Source organism: Buteo buteo, chromosome 20, assembly GCF_964188355.1.
Source record: "Buteo buteo chromosome 20, bButBut1.hap1.1, whole genome shotgun sequence".
NCBI classification, from domain to species: Eukaryota; Metazoa; Chordata; class Aves; order Accipitriformes; family Accipitridae; genus Buteo; species Buteo buteo.
This window is the reverse complement of record NC_134190.1, coordinates 9,157,940-9,180,451: the sequence shown is the minus strand read 5'-3', so window position 1 is coordinate 9,180,451 and position 22,512 is coordinate 9,157,940. Positions and strand designations below refer to the sequence as shown.

The window sequence follows — 22,512 nt, the reverse complement described above, 5'->3', positions numbered from 1 at the left end:
TGTTGTGTCCCAGTGCAGCATATGAAATTTCATCCCTTTAGATAAGATTTCCAGGGACTTCCTCTTGCAGTTAGTCAGAATGTATAGTTGTAACCATTGGCACTTGGTTTAAATTTATGCTGTCTAGTATTCTAAGTAACTTACATGTAATGAGGGTACTGCTTTACCAGTAAGATCTCTTCCTGTGTTTTCTCCCCCCCCCCCAGGCTTTATGGCTGTGAAAACACACTCCTCTACATCTGCTCAGCCTGTTACAAGCACAGTGGTCTATACAAGGCCTGCAATAAGTAGTTTTTCTGCAGGTAAAGACACCCCTAAACAAGCATCCTCATTTTGGCACTCTGACACATATGACCCATGTCTGCAAAACAAAACCACAGATGGCAAATGTGTAACATGTGAAGGTGCGAAAGTGTCAACAGTTGAGAGTACGAAACAGACAATAAGCTCAAGCCAATGTGTTGCCTCTAAGGCTGCAGTCCCTACAGCAGGGACATTGGTCTTTGAAGACAAATTTAAAACAGCATCCAACACGTGGGATTGTGATACCTGTCTGGTCCAGAACAAACCTGAAGCTACAAAATGTATAGCATGTGAGACACCAAAGCCTGGAACAGGAGTAATGCCTGCTCTGACATTGCCAGTGGTCACAGACAACTCGGTGACAGTGACATCCTCCTCCAGCAGCACTGACACAACAGTCACTATGGGGTTTGGAGACAAATTTAAGAAGCCAAAAGGCTCTTGGGACTGTGCAGTGTGCCTTGTATCAAATAAGGCAGAAGACAACAAATGTGTAGCTTGTCAGTCCGAGAAACCAGGTGTGTTCTTTTTTCTGTTGTTTCAATCTCAGCCTCTGTGCATTCTTTGCAGAATAAAATACATTGCATATAAAAAATATTTTCAGCAGCATGGCTGTATGCCAGACAGGATGGATTAGTGCCTGTCTGCAGGAATGGTTACAGGCACTTTTGAGGTCTCAGCCCAGATTCCAGCATGTTACATGAATTGAACTGATTGTGAAATGTATTAATGCAGAGCTGAACTGAAGCAAATATACCCCTTTGTAGCTGGTGAGGAAGAATGACTAAGCTGGATGCCTTAATTAACGTAAAACCAATGTACTCATTTTCATTGGGGAAAAATGTGAACTCCATAGAGTTAAAAATTACTGGTTTTTTTTCTCTTTCAAAATGTAAGTAGAAACAGTGTTTACAGAACATGGCTAAAAATGTCTATGCTCAGCATTTGTGTGTATTTGAGCAGAGGTATGAAGCCAGATTTCAAGACAGTGTAGTTTTTAAGTAGTTGTCTTATGCTAAAACAAAACTGTATGTTCAGCTATGGCTATGAAGGCCAGTGGTAGCCTTCCAGAACATGGGTGACCTTGTTCTGGAAGGTGGAGGTCCTTCCAGACCTTGGGGAGGTGTGCGCCTTCTTCAGTGCAGCACTGGGTTGTTTCCCGTTATATGTGATTGTACTTGATTTTGAGTGTGGTGGGTTTATTGTTTTTAGAGCACAAATAATTATTTTAGTATTAACTTTCATTGGCTCTTAATATCATTTAATACATACTGTTATGTCAAAAACCACCTTTGCAAATATATCGGGGGGGGGGGGCAGTGCAAAATCTAGGGTGGACTAGATTGTGCTTTTTGTAATCATCCTGTACAGTAAGAGTGGAATTTCTTCAGATAAGATAATGCATTTCAGAGGGAGCTTTATTCTCATGGACTTTGACCCCCAGAGTGATCAGCTGGCACCTTTGTCTGAGACTCTAGCCATTGCAAGGAGGAATTTTGGAAGTGTGAGGGGTTTGCTGTGACTGTTGTGGTGCAGAGAATTGCACAGTTATATTACATCTGTCAAGGGGGTGAGTGAGGCAAGTAAAATGAGAGGATAAAAATTCTCTGGATGTGCTGTGGAAGAGAAGACCCATTCCAGTCTTCACTGTTTTGAATTTGAGACATTATCTTCTGCCTCTGTCTTAAACGCCACCCTCAGTAGTTTAAAACTGTGGGTGAACATGACAATTATGTGATGCTTTTGTGCCTTCTGGATGTCCACTTCAGTCCTTACACTTATGGAGCTGAAGCTTTCTGTTGGGGTGCAGCATCAAGTGACATCTCTTCCTTTACAGGGGAGAAAAATCAGAAGGCAAGTGTTGTCTTTTGGGCCTCTTTATGGAGGTTTCTGCTGCTGTTGAAGACACTGTAGCTTGTAGTGAACACAGAGTTGTGGGTTTGGAAGCTTTTTGTTCCTCTCTGGTGGTTTGGGGTTTTGGTTTTTTCGGGTTTGTTTGTTTGTTTGTTTTTGTTTTGTTTGTTTGTTTTTTGTCATGGTGTAGTTTTGAACATGTCTGTCTTTGCTATTCGGTGATGAATCATTCTGATAAATACTCAGCCTCGCATCACTTGACAGTCATCATTAACTTGAGCGGTGCTAACTTTGACTATGGTTACTCGTGTCACCAGAAATTATTTTAGTAGTTTTAGTTGAGGACAGTATCTTTAATTTACATCTGAAATATGTTGCTGTATTGTATAAACTGCAGTTGCTGTTCAAATGTCATTGGTTCAATTTATGCTTAATCTAGATGTTTCTATTGTTTACATTCTCGGATGGAGTTTGACTGAAATTAACTTGCAGTTTGATGGGTTTTTTTTACTGTTACGCTTGTCCACTTTGTATTTCAGTGAGCATTTAAGATTTTCTTAAAAAGTTCATATTCACTTTATCATTTAAGCAGGATGATTAACTATCTTGCTTATTTCTCAGGGAGTTCAGTGCCTGTGACCAGTAGCAGTGTTTCTGCATTTTCTGCTTCTGCTGGAGGATTTCTGGATTTAGACAAATTCAAGAAGCCCGAAGGAAGCTGGGATTGTGAGGTCTGCTTGGTCCAAAACAAAGCAGAAGCTACAAAATGTATAGCCTGTGAAAGTGCAAAGCCAGGCACCAAAGCAGAGCTCAAAGGTAATACTTAATCAGAGGAACAAATGTGTGCATTCTGCAATTTATTTTTTCTTTAGTTTTTTTTTTTTTTTTTAAGTACAGTTATTTTTCTTTTGAGGTATGGCAAAATTGTTCTTTCTTCCTCTGGGAATATTGCTTAAGTAAGGTGAAGTACCTATGTTTCCACACCCTTTCCCCAGAAAAAGATTATGCTGCTTAGAGAAAAGCTTGTATTAATGACACAGTTGTTCTTTACAAGCCTTATGTTTTGTTCATTTGGAGTTTAGACCAAAAGCATGATCTTTCAAAGAAGTCAGCAGTACACTTTTCAAAGCCAAGTGGTGGACAGAAGAATACCATTGAGAAAAGGTGTATGTAGAGAGTGTGGAGGTTTTTTATTTGTTTTGTGGTTTTTTGGGGTTTTTTTTCAACAGTTTTGGCTCTGGGAAGTTCAGGACGACTCCCAGCCATGTAGCTAAAGTCTACAGTACATGTATTACATCATATGTTGCAAACTTAACATTATTACTTACTTCTGCAGGTTTTGGTACTGCTACTGTGTCCACAAATGCTGCAATGCCATCATTTACATTTGGTGTCCAGTCATCGTCCTCTGAATCTTCTCATACATTAGGTAGCACAGGAAATTTTAAATTTGGAGAACAAGGGAGCTTCAAGTTTGGCATTGCATCTGAATCTGCATCCTCCAACACTGTGACTGGGGGATTTAAGTTTCCTGCTAGTTCAGGGGACTTCAAATTTGGAGTTTCTTCCTCAGACTCTAAATCAGAAGACAGTAAAAAAGAAAGTAAAAGTAACAGTTTTACCTTTGGACTTCCATCTACAAGCAGTCAGGCTCCTTCAACATTTCAGTTTGGGACAGCAAGCCTGGGACAGCAGGAAAAGAAAGAGGAGCCAGTTTTGGGAGGCTTTGGTTTTGGCACGAGTTCTACTTCTTCCATAGTTACTAATGAGAATAAAACCGGAGTCAGTGGCTTCACTTTTGGAACTGTGGCAGAAAAGGAGGTAGCATCACCTGCTCTTGCATTTAAGAAGTCAGATGAGAAAAAGGATGAAACTCTTTCAACAAAGGGAGGCTTCTCTTTTGGCAGTGTGGAGTCTGCACCTGCCTCACAGTTTGTTTCGGGAAGGACAGAAGAGAAACAGGACTCTGTCACTTCTGCTGCTCCATTAACATTTGGAAAGAAAGCTGACAATGAAGAGTTAAAGGCACAACCTATCTTTTCAGCTGGGACAGCGGAGCATACCAAAGAGGAGAGCGCAGCAAAACCTATATTCAATTTTAGTTTTGTTAAACCATCAGAGAAGGAAACTGAGCAGGCAAAGCCGTCTTTTGCATTTGGGGCTCAAACCAGTACTTCAGGTAAACAGAACATCTTTTGTCTTCGCTTGTCTGTTCGTGTCCATCAGATAATACCTCTGAAGCCATACTGGACAGAATCTATGGGATTTGATATATTCATGCATTAGAGCTTTAGAAAAAGTTTAATTACTATATGCAGTCTGTCTTTAGTTCTGGTTGTTGGGGGTGTAGACAATATGTAGCAAGTCCATTTTAGATTTCAATGAGTCAACACTAGGTTTAGACAAAAAAAATTGCCACACCTTAAGGAATCTATATCGCTTCTTGTATGAACACAGAAGTTGTATTGTCTCAGTGGTAGCAGCACAGCTGGTGATAAAATCTGTAGTATGGTGCAGTATAGAAGCCTCATACTAGGGTTATTTTTCATAGTGAAAAGGGATAAGAGAGGGAATATCTTATTCCCATGTACTTGCAGCTATGCTGCAGGGTGTACAGCTGTTTCTCTACTGCCACAAAGGTATAAAAATCACTTCATAGATATTACACAGTTTTGTATTCCTTTAATTTGTTGAAAGTCTGCAGTGGGTAAGTGGTGATCACTGCATGGAAAAATTCTGGCTGTTAAATTCCATTTGTATGGCTTAGTAACTGTGTTTTAGAGCACAGAATTAGTTTCTAATTTCTGAAGTGATATAGAAAAGGACATCAGTAAGTGACCCTGAATAAAAGCAATACATAGGGTTATACTGGTTTTAATCACAGTATTCTTAGTTTGAACTGCTACTGAACAGACAGGTTTTTGGAGGGTTGTGGGCTTTGGAGGAGGGGAGATGGGTGTGGTGGTGGAGTTGAGGTTGGGTTTGGTTTATTACTTGTTTGGTTTGTTGTTTTCTTTTTTTTTACCTGCCAGGTAAAGTTCTGGAGTTTGATTTAGTCATGGAAATTTAATGAAGCACCTTGTCCAAAAAGGAAATTTTAAGAAGTGTTCTGAAGAATGGTATATTCCCTTAAAAATGGCATAGCTGAAAAGGGGCCATAACTGCTGGGAAAAAAGATAGTGGGAAATTGAAAACAAGATCACAAATTAATAACGAGAATTGGAATAGCAGCTTAGGGAAGGCTGAAGAATGACTGACTTTAAAAGACAGCTCTATTTTAAGGGTGTAAAACTGCACTCAGTACTTTATAACAGTGGTCTTAACAGAGAATTGTTCTCCGTTGCTCCTAAAAGCAGGTCTTGCTGGTGCTTAAGCTTGGAAGAGTTAGGCTGGAGGATGGTAAGCTTTGGTTGACTTAAAGCTGTAGGGACACAGCTGTATTTTCAAACAAGCTACAAATGCAACTGTATCACTCTGTTTTTCAGTACTCCATTGAGCAAAGCCATAAAACTGTTAGAGGTGATTGATGTTGTTCTTCCAAGAACATCTGAAATACATTTTTGTTTGAAGAGTTCAGAAGTACTGGTTAATGCTGGTTCAGGTAATGACAGCCAGTACTTAATGTTTTTAACCAATGAAGTCTAGACTGCAGTGGTGTCCTTGTTCTTCACAATTCTTCCGTGGCTTTAATTATGGATGGCAGCAATCAGCACATTAAATCTGGATCTTATGAAGTGATAGTAGCTGGGATAGTAGTTGAGGTGTCATTCAGGACTGCTTTTTGTATGGTGATTGAAACAGGAGTCTACTTCCTGTACTTCATTTGGCATTTCTGTGGTCATTTATGTACTGTTCTTCCTTTCAGATCAAGGAGCAGCAAAGCCATCCTTCAGCTTCTTGAGCTCAAGTTCCTCCAGCACAGTCATACCCACCACTTCGGCCAACAGCAGCAGTGTGTTTGGCAGCACCATCTCATCCTCAAATCCTCAGCCAGTTCCCGCTCCCTTTGTGTTTGGACAACCCAGCAACACTGTGAGCAGCTCTGTTTTTGGCAATTCTGCAGAATCTGCAGCTTCTCAGTCATTTGGCTTCCCTCAAGAAAACAAACCAGCAACCACATCTTCCAGCACCGGCACGGCTCTTGCTTCATTTCTCTTTGGTTCAGGAGCCAGCAGTACCAATGCAGCAACTCCAGGCTTTACCTTTGGAGCCACAACCACATCAAGTTCAACAGGTACATTTTAAATAGATGCTCTTCTCATTTTTGCCATTACGTAGTGGACCAAGGAAGTACTGTTTCATGAATAATTTACTTTGGAGAATGTGTAGGCCAAATGCATGGAAGTAGAGAAAAATATTGAGTATTTATATTCAACAATATAAATTGGGGCTCAGTGTTTCTCAGTCTGGGAAATACAGTTTAGGAATGAACTGGCAGCAGCATTGTTTTAGACAAAGGACAACCCTTTACTGGACTTCAATTTGTATAGGAACTTTTCACCATGATAATTTCAATGATAGTTGACAATGATAGTTTCTTTCTTCTCACTATCAGTCCGGTGCTTACAGTTAGAAGTCAATGAATTACAGCTTCCCTGATTTTTCTCTTCTGTACCTAAAACTCTCAACTGTTGTAAATAGTGTCAAGATTTGCAAAATCCTTCCTTCACAAGTATATATAAACATAGTACCTCTACACTGCTGCTGCTTAAGGACTGGTTTCTAGTAAGCATTATGGCCAGTGTTTTTTCATTTTCTAGCAATTTAGAGAAGACAGAGATAAGAATTTATAGTTTTTTCATGTTTAATGTTCGTTACCCCTCTGCATGAATTTAGCAGTATGACACAAGACTAAGTCCACCAAATCATCTGTATTCCTGCTAGCCTAGCAGTATGTTGGAATTAAGATTGAACATGTGAGGAAGACATTTCACCTAGTTTGATCTGATTGCTTAACCTTGTCATTCATAGAAATTAAATTTGCACACTTTTTTGTGTATCAGAAACAGAGAGAGAACAGCCCTACATTATAACAACCAGCAGATCAATTTAACCTGCTTACAAATCAGTAACTTTCAGTGTCATATTGTTAGTAGGTGATGCTATATTTCAAACATCTTCATGAAAGATTTTTTTTTTTTTTATGGAGAAGCATATGTTAACTTTTACTGTATATCTGTTCAATCTTCTTGGAAAGAGAAGCAGTCAGCCATTCCAAGTTATGGTGCAATAGCGGGTATTTTCTGTTGCATGAAGGCTGCTTAAATTATGTAAATAGTGCTGTTTAAAATGTCCCCTTTTGCATACCAGATTTGCTGTGTCCATTCAGAGTCACTGTTCACTCACATATTTTCATTTTGGTATTTCTGCTGGCCGTGCAGAACCTAAGCAGCTAAACAAATGAGTTGGTTGTCTGTTGATGTTACGTAGAGAATTACTCTGCTAAACCAAGTTTTTGAGTACAGAGATCTCTGCAAGCTTGATTTGGCCTCTGGAAGTTGATAATGGTAAACGCTTGGGCAGGGAGGGGTGCAGTTGCTGACAAGAAAGATTCATGTTCTCCTGATCCTAATAAATGAGGAGCTGTATTTTGCATGTTTGAAAAATACAATTTGAATGAATATTTCTTATGTGATACAAACAGCTTTTCGTAAATACAAATTAAAACATACTATTTGTGGGAATGTGTTTCTAGAACATGAATGTTAAGGCAGTAATCTGAGTCTAGGCAGCCAGTGTGTTTAAGATTTAATTTTCTCCAACTCTCATTAAACATGGTGTTTGTCATGTTACTTACAAGAAAAGGTGCAATTTCTGTTGTGGCTGATGTAGTATTTGTTTTATATACTCACACAATTAGTTTGAAATGAAGAGGAGTATTCAGCTACCAGACTTGGGAAACATGGGGTTTTAGAACCTTTGTTTCTAGATTCATTCTTCAGGAGTGGCAGGGGGGGAAACCTGGCATATACTGATATTTGTCTTGTTCCCCAAGGGTCGTCCTCTTCATTTCTGTTTGGCTCTGGGCCTGCAGCGCCTCCTGCCGGCCCAGCATTTGGCACCAGCCAGCCACCAGCATTTGGCCAGAGCCAAGGGTCCAGCCAGCCAAGTGCTCCCAGTTTTGGATCGCTGTCAACAACGTTGTTTTCAGCTGGCGCTCAGCCTGCTCCTCCTGCCTTCGGCTCAGTGACGAGCAGTACTCAGCCCTCTGTGTTCGGACAGCAAGCGACCCAACAGCCTGGTTTTGGCTCTGGTACCCCCAGTGCTGGTGAGTGCCAAACATTTTTGGTCTCTTCCCTTTTGGTCTCAAAGATTATGTATGTATTATTTCATTTTTCATTAAGTGCACCTTAAATTTTATGGAGAAAGAAGACTTCTGCCTTGTGTGCATATTTAAGTGTAAGAATTGCCCTCCATAAAAATAATGGCTACAGAGTTAAGTCATTTGTGTCTCACTCCTGACTGTGGAGGATGTGCCATAGGTATGCCAGCTTCACAGTAAGCCTTCTCCACAAGAGACTTAGCAGACACGGAGGTTGCAACCCTGCCGCTAAATGGTGGGTTTGTTTTCTTGAGAAGTCTAGTGATTAAAAGGAAGCATTGAAAACCATGGAGGTATTCGCTGGTAAGATTGTAGAAACCAGAACGGCAGAGGCACTGCAAAATTACTATTTTTGGATTTCTTAGAGTAGTTCTTCGTTATCTGACTTCATTAACAGGCTCTGGCAATTTATTTGGATTGGGGGCTTTGTTGTGTAAGAATATGGTCAGAATTATTTTTAAGCATTTATGGGTTAAGACTTTAAATAAAGTTCTTTTTACTAATGAAGTATAAAATACCGTGGGAAGGGGTCAGAGAATGATCCTTATAATTTAAGTGTAAGAAAGACCTGTTCCACACTAGTAATTATTAAAAAAGAAAAACACACTGCCAGAACATATGTATTTGATACCCTCATGTCAAATACTTAAAGGCAAAAGCCTCCTTTTTTCCTCTCGGAAGTTTTACAAAATAGCCTCTACTAAAAGTAACCGACATTTTTGTACTAATCAGTAGATTAATTGGTACACCATGTTATTCAGTCAGTCTTTCATTAATCAGGTAGCAGTTTAAAGATAAAAATCTCCATGGATTGTCTGTGTTGCTTATTAGTTACTTTAACGGTAGGAAATTTTTTTTTTTTTTTTAAGGTGAGGTGCTGTGTTAGCACATTAAATAAAAAGAAGTCCCCAGATCGACTGCATGAACACAGTTTACTTAAATATAAATCTACGTGATTCAGTACTGTAATTTAAGACTTTATTACTAAACTTCAGTATGCATAGGTATAAACTTAATGGTGGTACAGAAGTTAGCAAACAATTTATTATCAGTGTGCCAGCAGCGTTACTTTAAGAATCCCTTTATGATTCTCTGTTGAAGTGAATGAACTCTTCTATGCACCGTTCCTGTAGTAATCTGGCACTTCTGGTGCGCTCCCTCCCCCAACTTCGTTGTCTTGAGTGACTGGCAAAAAACCAAAAATCATTAAAGATAGTGGGAAGAACATGAGGATTTTGCTGGAAAGGATGAATTCAAATTTCAACTTTCTTACTGCCTTCTGCTTCCACCCCATCTTCCCAGGTTCTGTATTCCAGTTCGGAAGTAATACTTCCAATTTCAACTTTCCAAATAACCCAGGAGTATTTACTTTTGGTGCGAATCCTCCTGCACCAGCAGCACCGGCACAGCCTTCTGGCTCTTCAGGATTTTCGTTCAGCCAGCCTCCAGCATTTACAGTGGGGTAAGAGACCATATCAGAATTTCCCTTGAGCTTCGGGTAATGTCAGTGGACAGTGTTCAGCCTCTACTGCTGTTAAATCGGGAGGTGTTCAGATGAACCTTGGAGCTTGAAACTAAATTGGGCATCCTTCCTTGTATTAGCCTGACTGGCTGACTAAGCAACGATATCTTTAAAGGAGCCTAGCTGTCAGAAATATCACACATCGGCCTATGTGAAATTGTCTTGTTCTTGAAGGGTAAAATCTGTATCTAGCCATTATGCTGCTACTTACCTTCTGAATGAGAGAGCTGTAATTGCTTTTGGGTTCTGGAACTCTCTTCCTCCTGTTCATCATATGCCATTTGTTGCCAGCTGATAACTAGTGAGACAAGACTATGAAACAGTTGTTCTGGAATATCTACTTGGTGCTGCTACTGAATTTTCAGCTACTGTCCTAAACTCTGAACTACTAATTTCTTTTGATAGGACTAATGGGAAAAATGTTTTCTCTGCCTCTGGATCTTCAGCTTCTGGTCGGAAGATAAAGACTGCAGTTAGACGTAGAAAATAATCGCCCGATTCGTAAAGCAACTTTCGAAGCAGCTACTACCCTGCATTGTTCAGTTTTTGGGATCGTACCTCATGCTGGGTTAGCTGAAGTCAGATCTGCCTAAAGGAATATAAAACTCTGCTGCCCTTTCCTTCCCTCCCCTCTCCCCAGTTAGTTTTTTGGTAACAAATAGAGTTGGCAACAGGGCCGTTCTCAAGCAAAACTATTTTAGACTCCAGCAAGTTACTTCTTTCACTGACTCGGCATGGTCTGGCTGTAGCCGTGAGTAGAGCCTGCACAGTGAATGGCTTGTACAATACCTCTTCATCTGCACCACTATGTGCGCTCATCTGCGTTTACTGACGCCTCGAAATTGTAATTATATCAGCGAGGGATGCTGTATAGAGTAGAGGATGTTGATAATGAATGATTTCTATGCTGAGTTTGTGCTGGTGTATGTGTGAAGTGAGTGAGTTTGGGTGTATCGTGCACTAAAATTTTCTGATAGAGGAAGACTGATTAAAGGATGATCCATGCTAAGGACTTGTTAGATCTGTAGTTCTTCATTTAATAATTATATGCTATTTCTATATTTTCATTCTTACAGCCCTTTATCACCTGTCTCGCCTTTGTTATTTTATTATGAAATGTGTAAATACAATTTTGTTTCTTTATGTACTTTTTTGGCATAACAAATCTGTGAAATTGAAATTTTAATTTTGTGTGTTACGGCCATTTTTGTTTAGTATTGTCTCAGATTTTATGTAAATCCCATTATTCAAAGTTGCCTAAATCCATTTAGAAAATCTTTAAAATTGGGAATTCTTAAAGTAAGTTTATTGGCTTTTCTGATCCATTTTTGTTTGGACCAAAAACCAGTATTGTACAAAGTATTAAGTATATATTTTTATATTTACTGAAATGGACTGTGGTGACTTTGGATAATAAGGAAAAGTTTAATATTAAAGCCATGTTTATTACAGTATAATTAACATGTTAAACCATGGGATAAATGCCATCAATAAAAACTACGAAATACTGTCTGGCAGTTTTAACTCTCCACAAAGGCAGCTGCAGCTCTAACTGTACAAGAAGATGCACTCAAACTGAGCCGTGTCACACATTTTTTGACAGTGACACTGATTTTAGAGGATCTTAGTTCCCTCTTAGGAAGGAGAGCTTTACCATAGGACTTAAGCTTTGAGCTTTGTCAGCTGTCTGGCTGCAATGGTTGCAGTTAATTTTTATAGAGCTATTTAAAAAAAAAAAAAAAGTGCTAATGTTAGAACCATTCACCACCATTCTAACTGAAGATTACTCATTGCAAATGAGTAATTTGGGGTTTTTTCCACTTCTGTAGCAGTTGGAGGAGCTTCTTCCAGAACAGACATTGTTCTAGTAAAATGAGAGGAAATGCTCTTGTTTGTGTGGGGACCACAGCTGAACTTTTACTGAGCTACAGCATTTGGGTTAGGGTTGAGATCTGATTGCTTGCTACAGCTAGAACTGAGAAGACCCACATAATTACATAAGCTTTACCTGTCTTCAGAAGCGTTGCTGGGGTTTTTTGCTAGCACTGCTGCCATTCCTGCTAGTGCTGCTCAGTACTTGTACAGTTACCAGTGCTGGTATTACAAAATGAGATACTTTTCTAACCACGAACTAGACTTGACAGGAGGACAAAGGCTAACTTCTGTTTTCATGGGAGTCTTACAGGGGTAGAGATCCAATAACTACTTCTATAAATAGAAAATATTCAGCAGCTAGACTTTAAAAACACACACGTAAGCTGCTATTCAGTCACATCCTGCCACTGTAGCTGTGGAGGGTCTATATGCAGTTATATATTTCCAGATGTCTAAATCGGAAAAATGCCACAAAATTCACTTTTTCCTTAGCTCTATCACTTGCCCCATACTCATTCTACAAACAGAAAAAAGCTGCATCTTCAATGCACTTAGTTTGTCTCTTACGCAAAAAGCTGGAGTTTACAACAGCATAATGTATATGTATTTCCATGGACAGGCTCTGTGTTCTTGAATTGTGTTTTCTTTACCTGCTGTGGAAAGGGTAGTGCTTTTCTACAGGGTAAGAGATACTTTCCCTTACACCTGAAGTGGCAGCAATAAAGTTTTAGCCAACAGTGCTGCTTTTCCCTTCCTCCTGATCTTGAATCCTAGTTTCTAGGTCACTGCTACAGTAAATAGAACAACTGTTCTTTTTGTATTTATACCTGATAATTGCAAATAGGCAAAACTCACCCTAGGAGGTACTTCAGTTAGTTCTGACAGCTTTAGCTTCTGTCAGGCTCATTGCCATGCCTGAATTTTTAACTTCGATGCTTAAGTCAACAGTGCAATTCTTTGAAAGAACAGTAAAGTGGTATCACTGAAGCTCTGTTTCAGCTAAAGATCTTCACTTCAAGTGGTCTAACAACCTCAAAAGGTGCTTTATTCAGGCTTGCTTAGTGCCATTTATTATTTAATCATTATTATTGCAGTGATGCATGGCAGTAACCTTGCTGTAATGCTACCAGTACATTTAAGATGCCAAAGTCTTTTTGTTTGGTAATAAATTATTAGTGTAAAAAAGTAGTAACCCTCAAAATGGTGAGGTATTTTGATACAGATATACTTTCTGATTATGCAAAGACTTTAAAATCAGTTTTGTGGGGTGGTTTTTGTGTTTTTTTTTTTTACTTCAGCAGAAATAGCTGAAGTCATTATCTAAAAAGGTAGCAACTTCATTCTGGAGAGATAACTGATGGCAAAATGTCATTCTCCCACTATTTACTGTAAATGAAGATCAGAATGCACACACAGAACATTGCATTTATACACAGAAGAACACCACTTGTCAAACTAAAATATTGCAGAATATTAACACATTACTGATTAAGTTATTTCACCTGAAGACAAGAGAGAGAACCAAGGTCATTTATTTCTATTGTCAACCAAACCATTGTTCAAAACTGAAGGTAGGGCAAGAACTTCAGGCACTGAGTGGCAACTTACACCTTAAGGGAGGAACACACAAAAACCGGGCTCTAGAAGAATTCCAAACTCTTACTCAAATTTTAATAAAACATTAACAGTGTTGCTTATATTCCTTTCCCAAGATACTAATAACATGAGAATAAACATTATCAAAGCTATGTATCATGCAAAATATTAGGCTTCTTTATTCAGTATTTAAGTTATTCTGAATATACAAACAATTAGCCAGAATTATAAAGTGAAAATAACCAGTATTTGTAGATTTACACCCATAACACATTTCAGTTAATGTTTTCTGCATGCTCCTGAAACACAATCAGTTGCTTTGCTTGGTATTATATGCAAGAAATAGGCCAAGTGCTTTCACTCCAAACAGAAGCAAAAAAGTTACCTTTCATTAGCATGATCTGTACTGTTCATAGCTCCAAAATTATTTACACATGCCAATTCACTAACACTGCAGTGTAACATACCCTTCCCAGAGAAAAAGCAGCTATTATTTCACCTCTTTATTAGCTTTGACATGTGAAATAAATGACAATACTTGAGAAAATCATGCAAAAAACTTTTCACATCAATGTTCTAATAAAACACTTAAAGAGGTGAGGGAATATGATCTGTGAAGCAGATAAGGGACATGATAAACACTGCTCATTTCTCTTTCTACACACATGGCAATTAATTTAATTAACATGATTTGCCTTACTGTCTAATACTGCAGTTCTCTTCCCCTCAGAGTTCATCATACAACTTAGGCAACTGCTTGGAAATCAACTTGATTTTCTCATTACCTGCCAACATCCAAAACTGCAGGAGTGACATGTCTTTTAAGGTGGAGTATTTCTAGGTATCCGCTTTCCACAGACTGACGAACAGAACAGCTCCCTTCCGCAGTTAATACAGCCACCTTCTTCCTCATCAATCGGAGGTTAATACTTCCAGATTTAATAGGGATTGTTTCTCCCAAACTTCTTTGGCATTTATGAAAACTCCCAATACTTTGACGGTAGCTGCTGGCATCATACTGGAGCAAAACATTTTCTTTAGCTTCTGAATCAGTTCCCATACAACTCGGGCAAAAGATTCTGATAGATACCTCGATTTCAGTTTTGGGATAGGTCTTTGTTCACTGGGGATGGGAGGGGATGTTCAAAACCAGTCTGGAAATCTCATCTTTTGGTATCATCTGACTCCATTTCTTCTTACTACAATAGTCCCTGCTACAATATCATAGGCTGTTCTGTTATGCTGGAAAAACAGCAGTGTAATGAATGCAGGAAAAAATGAAGCAATAGAAAAATTCTTGATCAAAGCTCGTATTGTGGACCTGAAATGAGAATAAAACATTCAGTGCCTTATTTTCACTTTTCTGCTTATATTAGTAGGTAGTTTACTTTCAAGTTCAGTGCCTCAGTTTCGTACAGCACAAAAATCAATCTCCAGGTTTTAGAAGATTATTTTACCACCTAACCTGAGAAATATTCACAATTGAATAATTGCCATTTTATTCTTAGATCACAGAATCTTAACAATAGCTCTTGCAATCTAATTATTGCAAAGGCCAATAATAAAGAAATGGTGTAAATCACACGCTTTCCACGCTACTGACCTAAAAGCAACACAACTGAGCTAAGAGCACTTACGTTGTCATACTGACATTGGAAGAAGGGATAACTAACACACGGCTGGGCGCAATAAGTACAGATGTATCACATGTCACAACTCGCAGTCCAAGCAAGAATTTCCCTGGGGTTGCTCCACCTGCTCCCCAAATACAGATAATCTGCAAAAGAAAAGTTATTTCAATTCCACACAACACCATGTTGTTGATTGGTCTAGCAAACTTGGTTTTCATCAAAACTATGTAAATCTCATAAGCTTCAACATAATCCAAAATACTGTACAGAGGATTTACTTTATAGGCCGATGGTGACAGAATTTCTTTCAACATTTACTCAACAACTGACAACTATTAACTATAGAAGTTAATGTTTATGAGTAGTTACCTCATAGAAGCAGACTAATAACCTGTAGATGAGAGCTACTATCATCATTTTCTGCAAATCCTCCATGGACGTATCTTCATCTATTTCTTCTATGATGTAATGCATAGCAAATTTAGAGATGTCCCTGTACAAAATAAGACTGAACTTTAAAGCCATCCTTCTCCCAATACCGACGTTACCCCTTCAGTACTAGAATTCATTCCTTCAGCTCTGGTATTAGTAAAAGAACAAAAGCTCCTTGCCTTCTCTGCTACTACACAAGCCAGTAAAATTCAGAACTCTAGGTTTCCTTCCAAGCTGCTGCCTAGTTTGTTTTGTCTTTTTATTAAGAAAAGATCATTCTTTATTACCACTTTTGCACAATGGTGTCCCTGGGTTAGTAAGCTGTAGAATTGTTCTGAAAATTCTCACATTGCTCCATAAATGCGAGGGAGAAATTGCCAGTCTCCCCAAGCAAGCAAGGCAGACCTAGCCTCCCTTTGCATGGTCAGGGTTCCTCATTCTCAGTAGTCTTTACTGCTCACCATACTCTTCCAGAGGCAGGCACCTTCACATGCAAGGGGAAGCTTTTAACTTGAAGCAATTGAAACTGTTGGTTCTTAACTAACAAACCTATGCAAAGCCTCAATTTTGAGTCAATTGCATATTTTTACAAGATAAACTCTACAGATTTAACATTCTTATCTGATACCTGGAATGGACATACTTGCAACATGTATTTAGACAAGGACTTTTCACTCATGCATGTAAGTGAGAATTACTACTTGTGTAGAAATGGGCAGTCCCACTTCAAAACAGTCCATCTGTATCTGTACTACTTGCCCTCCTCTTTATTCAGACTTAAGGAAGTAAGAAAATAGCGTGGCACAACCTGCATTTCCCTTCAATACAACCTTGGCCTGAGGTCTCTGTCTTGAACCTGCGAGGACATATTTTTTTCATGACAACTCCTCAGCCTAACCTCAAGCACAACCACATCCCTCTCACAAGCAAAAAAAACCCCAAAAGCCAAAACCCAGCGTGTTTCTCTGAAGTTACTTGTAAGCAACTTATTGGCTCTTGCAAAAGAAGGAATATTGAATATACTGTAAAATAATTGAAAAAGATTCCCTCTCTTTCCATCACCTTCACTACTTTACAGAAGCAACATACATATAGTTGTTCCCCATCTTTCCAGTACTTCATTTTGTATCATTCTCAGCCTACTAAAAACAAAATGGAAATACAAGCCGTCAGGTTAGAGTTGGAGGTTTTGGCAACTAAACAGAACTGAGAGTTTGGCATTTTAATTACACACTTATCTGAACAAAAACCACTGATCATTTACATTGACATATTTATTGTCTGGGGTTTGATGCTCTTCCACACAGCTTTCAAGCAGCAGTTTAAGGTGTCTGAAAGATGTTAATCTGTATAGCATCAGTTTACAGTCAGTCAACATTTGGAAGGTTCTTTAGCAGAGAACTTGGATTGTCAAATGTGTTTGTACAGTAATGGAATTACTGACTACACCAAGCTCTCATCTCCTAATCAGACCAAAATATTTGACTACACCAACCCAAAGCAGACGAACTAAATGAGCTACGGAGTAAGATATCTACAGTTAAAGAAGCAGATAAAAAAGAAACAGTCTTTGAGGTAAATGATTACATCCAAGTATAAAAATGTGAAATGAAGAATCTTTCAGTCTAGTGTATAGTTGATACACACAATGCTTAATCATACTTTTTAAGAAACCCAACTTATACCCAGTAGAGACTGTGGCATGGTAGTATTCCTAGCAGTCAGGCTGTATTTTAAAAGTACATACATTCTGACATGCAGGATCTAAATTTTTTTTTTGTTGTGGGTCAGCATTGCTTTGGTCACAAATCTAAAACACAGCACCATAGGAGATTCTATGAAGAAAACTAACTCCATCCCAGCCAAATCCACTACATTTTTAAAGGCTGTTTAAAAACAAGTTTATTTGTCAGTGTTTTTTCTTTGAAAATTTTAAAGGGCTTTTTAAAGATCTTGCTATTGGCCCCCACAAAATAAGAGTGCAGGTCTAATCTATCCTTAGTAAGGAGTTTACAAGCCTACAAAGACACCTGTACAAATTCTTTGTTTCCATCAGCTGACCCAAAATAAGTATTTAAAAGGAAGTTAACCTAGCAGTGCTTTTTCCTCAACTTTCGTCAGTTATTAAGTGCCATCATATGCATAAGCATACCATATATACATCACAACACCTCAAAGCACATGAAGAGCTTAAAGCTATATATATAACAAAGCTTTAAATTGTTCAACTTACTTTATTCCACTGAGGTGCATAATACTTAAAACAATGGTTGCCTTTATAAAGAACAGAATAAAAAAATCCACCATCTCTGCTATGAACCTGTGTGCCAGTGAAGGGATAATGAACTCCCGACCTGTAACAGAAATAGTTAACATTACCCAGATTTTACTGCACTAACACAAAGAAAACACCATCATCTAAAGAACATTTCACATTAACCTCACTGCAAGAACATAATCAAGATCTTGATCTCAGCTCACATCTTCGAGAAAACTTCTAAAAGGGTATGAATAAAAAAAAATCTGAATTATTTAAAGTGCGTTATAAGAACCTTCTTAAATTAAATCAAACTCTTTCAGAACTCCGAGTCCCCTCATAATTAGGATTACAGACAAAATCCCACCCCACTAAAGGACCAAAGTACATTGAAGATGCATCAATTTTTGTATTCTTTCGTTTAGAACAGCCTCACAGAGAACAGGTTTCAGTAAATCTGAGAGTTCAGATAAGAGGAACATCAGATCTTAGATCTACTACCACTACTCTTATCACTCAGCAGCAAGGCTTCCGTATGTACCAAGTACCAGCTCTCTGAAAGTAAAACACAACCTATTTTGTCTCCAGTCAGACCCAGAAACAGGAGCAGATGAAAATATTACTCATACTTGACATAAACATTCCTGTAGACTACTTATTATAATAAAACACAGCATGCTGCCCTATCATGAGCTGGAAAATGTAACACATTTCTCCTATTTAATTGGCCATGTGCAAATGGACACAAAGTAAGTAGTCAGAGTTACAAGCTTTTGTTGCTAATGCTACCTCAACTGATTAAAGCAAAGAAAACAATCATTAAAGAGTATTTGCGAAAGTTTCCAAGGAACAGTGTTGCAAAATAATTTCATCTGGAACCATCTACACCTCTACTTCCCAAAGGGCAAACATGACTCTCACATGAAACCAGCAAGGACTCACATCAAGACTTCATTTAGAAATACCCAAGTACTACTAGATGTAACTTGTGGAAAATAGTGACCGGGTTTGTTAGTGTTTCTGAGAATGCCTACCCCCACACAAAGGGAAAGGAGAAAAGGAGAGGAAAGAAAATCGTTCCTCTCTCCAATCATCAAATTTCACTTAGAATAAGCCTCCACAGTTCAACTGCTGAGACTGATGCTGCCATCCCCGGCCTCCCAAGCTATGCAAGCAAAGCTGAACACCTGTGGCACTTGGGCGCTTTTTAAATGGGTTAAGTATAATCAAGCAGTGATTAAGTAAGAGCAAGTTCTTACCTAATGTACTTTGGTTTAAATATCTTTGTTCCATACCTGTTTCACCCATCACTCTGCAACGATACTATCAAGCAGCATGACTGTTACATATATAACTACTACAACGGATTCAATTCTCATTGTCAAAGCATGTCCAAGTTGTCAATTAAATTCTAATTAAAGATTCTTCAACTAAGGCAGAAGGGAGCATAGCCAGTCTCCCAATCCCAGCTTGAGCATATAGCACCAGATAAAAGCGTTCATTTGCTCTGTTAAAAGGAGCACGTTTGTTGAATTTGGTGGCATAGTTTCATTTGAATATATTAAATTCAATGACTGAATAAGTAAGAAGCTAAGTGGGACTAAGAAAATAAATATTTAAATTATGTTAAAGTCCATTGTATTAAGAAACCTTGACAACCCTTAGACTCTGGCAGATTTCCATTGTAGTGATTTGAGATGTTCCTCATCCCAGAAATCCACTCTTTTGCCAGGGGTTACTATTTGTATGGCAGGGACAGCCAAATGCAACACGCATCCATCTCAGCTCAAAGTCTTGGATCATAACATTAAGCTAGTAACAAAGATGGGTTTGCAACAGTCAGCCACAGGGCAGCTGAGGCTTGGACGCACTTTTTGCCCTACTGTTCCCAGCAGAAGAGCAGTAATCTCCTGCAGTAAGGCAGGGAGGGGCAAGGGGAGGAAGCATCTTAAAACGTGATGACCGTCCACAAAAAGCCTGCTTAATACTGGTGCTCTGACACACACCTGCAGGCAGACTGAACTGGAAGAGGCAGTTACCAATTCCACTTTTTGACATTCCAGTTTAAAATCTGCAACATTAACATAAGCTGTCACTTACTTCAGCTTATGTAAGCACACCAGGCTGTAAACTGCAGTGCTGTAGGGACAGATACATGACCTGCCCGGCCCAGCCTGCTGTGTGGGCAATAATCTGCAGGAGAAAAGAAGGAGCTGTAATTGCTTTAGCTGTTCCAGATACATCCATTTGCAATCTGGAGCCAAAGCACCAGCACAACAGTCTCTGTTCACAATTGTGTTGTATCACATACGGAGCTCCCTTAAGCAGGCCAGGTGCTGCAACAGTATTTCGCATTCAGAATAACCATGTTCAGCAGCATGAAATGCTATTCATGCCCAAATTACTTTTAACATATGGAATTAGCTCCCGAAGAACTAGGTAAAAATCGAAGAATCATTTCAGTCTAGCCTTTGTCCATATCGTCTTTTTCAATGACTGGCAGTATCTGTTTATAAGCAATCTATAACTCAGAATCAGGGCACAATTAAAGAAAATACTACTTTGTGTTATAAACTTGTTTAAACAACATCTGCTCAAAAACACAGGAAAGAAGCAAGTTCTGAAGCTAGATTCCCTTCCTTTCAAAAGAAAGAAAAAGCAACCAAAAACGCTCTCCCCTCACACGCAGCGATTGAGCTTATAAATAATGTTACAGATCAGTAATGCTATACTTTGCCCTGCAGAAAGAAAGGAGATCTGGCTTTTCTCCAAAGTCCTTCGGCAGCGTTCTGCTCCATGGTTTTCTGCCATTACCGAGGGTGCTACCAAACACTCAGGGAACGTCATCTATGGGCTCCTCGGCTTGTGAGGAAATGTTTGTGCTTTGGGTTTTATCTCTGACGTGATCAGAGCAAGTCTGTCCTACTCTTGAACAAATATAAACAAAAGCACTGCTATACAGGGTCTTCAATAACTATAGCCATAACAGACTTTTATTTACCTCAGGTCCTGCTGTTAGCTTGTTAAATGTAAGCATGTTTTTACTTCTCTGCTTCGATTTCATTAAAAGTTTTATTTAAGCACCAAGAGCCCCCTAACACTGATAAAGTTAGTTTAGATTTCATCCTCCAAACAGGCTACATATAAAGCTAGGTGCATCACAAGCCTGCGACCGCAAGAATAAGTTTCACTGGAAAAAATAAACTCCTTCGTATCCACGAAAACACCTTACAAGCAGTGGAGTTATAAGCTGTATGCACAAGTCAACCTCCTCAAACCTGCTAAGGGATTAAGTTCTGGATTTACCGACTCAGTATTTGGGCCATCGCCTTTTTTTTTTTTTCTTTTTTTTTTTTGACAAGGCACAGCTACGTGCCCCGGTCCTCAGCCCACAGAAGCGCAGCGACCCCCAATGTTGCAAAACCCCCGGCTTCCTTCCCGAGGTACCGTTCCCCCGAACCGCGGCGGAGGGGCCCGCGGAGCCCCGAGGCGCTGCGGGCAGCGAGCCAGCTCCACCGGCGGGGCCGGCGCCTCCGCTCCCAGCCCCCTGCCCACCCCGCAAGGCAGACGCCGGCTCACCAGCCACCCGGGCGCAGCCCGCCGCCCCCCTTCCCTCACGGCTACCGAGGGCCAGGCCGGCCGCTCCCTCTCCTCCCGCCCCCCCCCCGCCAGGCGACCCCCGGCCCGCCCGCCCCTCCTCACCTGCCGGCCGCCCCGTCTCCCTGGGGGCGCCGCCGGTGCCGGCGCCGCTGCCGGAGGCCGCCCTGGGCAGCGGGGTCAACCTGCCCGCCGCTCCCGGCCAAGCGGGGGCGGCGGAGGCGGGGGCTGCGGCGCGGGGGCCCGGCCCGGCGGTGGCCGTGTGGGCCGGCGCCGGAGCGAAGAGGTAGAAGGGGCTGTAGTAGGCGGCGGCGGCAGCGGCGGCGGCCGCCCCCGGCGGAGGCGGGGAGGGAGGGGGCGGCGGGGCGGCGGCGACGCGAGGGGGGCCGGCGGCGCAGGGGGGCGCGGCGGAGGCGGCGAGGAGGGCGGGCAGGCAGCCCTGCCAGCTGAGGTACCCGCAGTACGAGTCCCAGAGCCACTGGTGCACCCGCCGCGCGTACTCCGCCGCGCTCAGCGGCTTCGCCCCGCCGCCCTCCCCCGCAACGGCCGCCGGAGGGGAGCGCGGCGGCGGCGACGACGCAGCGGCGGCCTCTCCTCCGGCCACGCTGTCGTTCCCCTGGCTGTCGCCCTCCGCCATCGCTGCCGCCCCAGCGCCGCTCCGGCCCGCGCCGGGCTCCGCCATCTCCTCCGTCCCCTCTGACACTGAGTGCCTGCCCTCACCGCGCATGCGCTGGGGGAGACGCCTCGCCTCTCCCATCTAGCGCGGGGCGGGGGGGGGGGAACAGAGGAAGCGGACAAACACGAGGCCGAGTCCTTCGGGCACCCGGCCTGACGAGGAGCGTACCACTTTCCAGCAAACCCCTTTCTGCCGTTGCGCCGGGAAAGAACCAGGCTTCCTCTGCTCCCCGCCACCCGCCCCCCCCGCCGTGAGATGGTATCGCTCAGCGTCGAGGCAGGACTCTGTCTGCCCGGGCCGCTTCCAAGCGCCCCCCCGGGGCGGGAAAGAGCTGACGCCCTGACCGCCGTGTCCGCAGTGCGGGCCGCGCTCCCGAGAGGTCTGCCGGCAGCAGCGTACGCACCGAGGGCGCAGTAATTTATTTTTTTTTGGTCTTAGCATAAACAC

General features: G+C 41.1%; 2 protein-coding genes across 4 annotated transcripts in view; one reads left to right on the top strand and one right to left on the bottom strand.

The window, feature by feature from the left end:
* Nucleotides 1-12,140, top strand: part of NUP153 (nucleoporin 153) — a 47,123-nt gene extending 34,983 nt beyond the window's left edge. For all 3 annotated transcript variants that reach the window (XM_075052310.1, XM_075052309.1, XM_075052308.1), the window contains 7 exons: nt 207-821; nt 2,779-2,973; nt 3,494-4,336; nt 6,023-6,391; nt 8,153-8,425; nt 9,782-9,941; nt 10,407-12,140. In XM_075052310.1, coding sequence (XP_074908411.1) covers nt 207-821; nt 2,779-2,973; nt 3,494-4,336; nt 6,023-6,391; nt 8,153-8,425; nt 9,782-9,941; nt 10,407-10,491 — 2,540 coding nt within the window. In that variant the 3' untranslated portion in view covers nt 10,492-12,140. The remainder of the gene's footprint in view (nt 1-206; nt 822-2,778; nt 2,974-3,493; nt 4,337-6,022; nt 6,392-8,152; nt 8,426-9,781; nt 9,942-10,406) is intronic.
* A 1,250-nt stretch (nt 12,141-13,390) lies between these two features.
* On the bottom strand, nt 13,391-22,096 carry FAM8A1 (family with sequence similarity 8 member A1). The gene is made up of 5 exons (XM_075052316.1): nt 21,495-22,096; nt 17,769-17,889; nt 15,473-15,596; nt 15,110-15,249; nt 13,391-14,793 (listed from the first exon to the last, which is right to left on the bottom strand). Exons 1-5 carry the CDS (start codon nt 22,069-22,071, stop codon nt 14,649-14,651), a joined length of 1,107 nt encoding a protein of 368 aa, XP_074908417.1. The 5' UTR covers nt 22,072-22,096; the 3' UTR covers nt 13,391-14,648.
* Between the last annotated feature and the right edge of the window lie 416 nt (nt 22,097-22,512).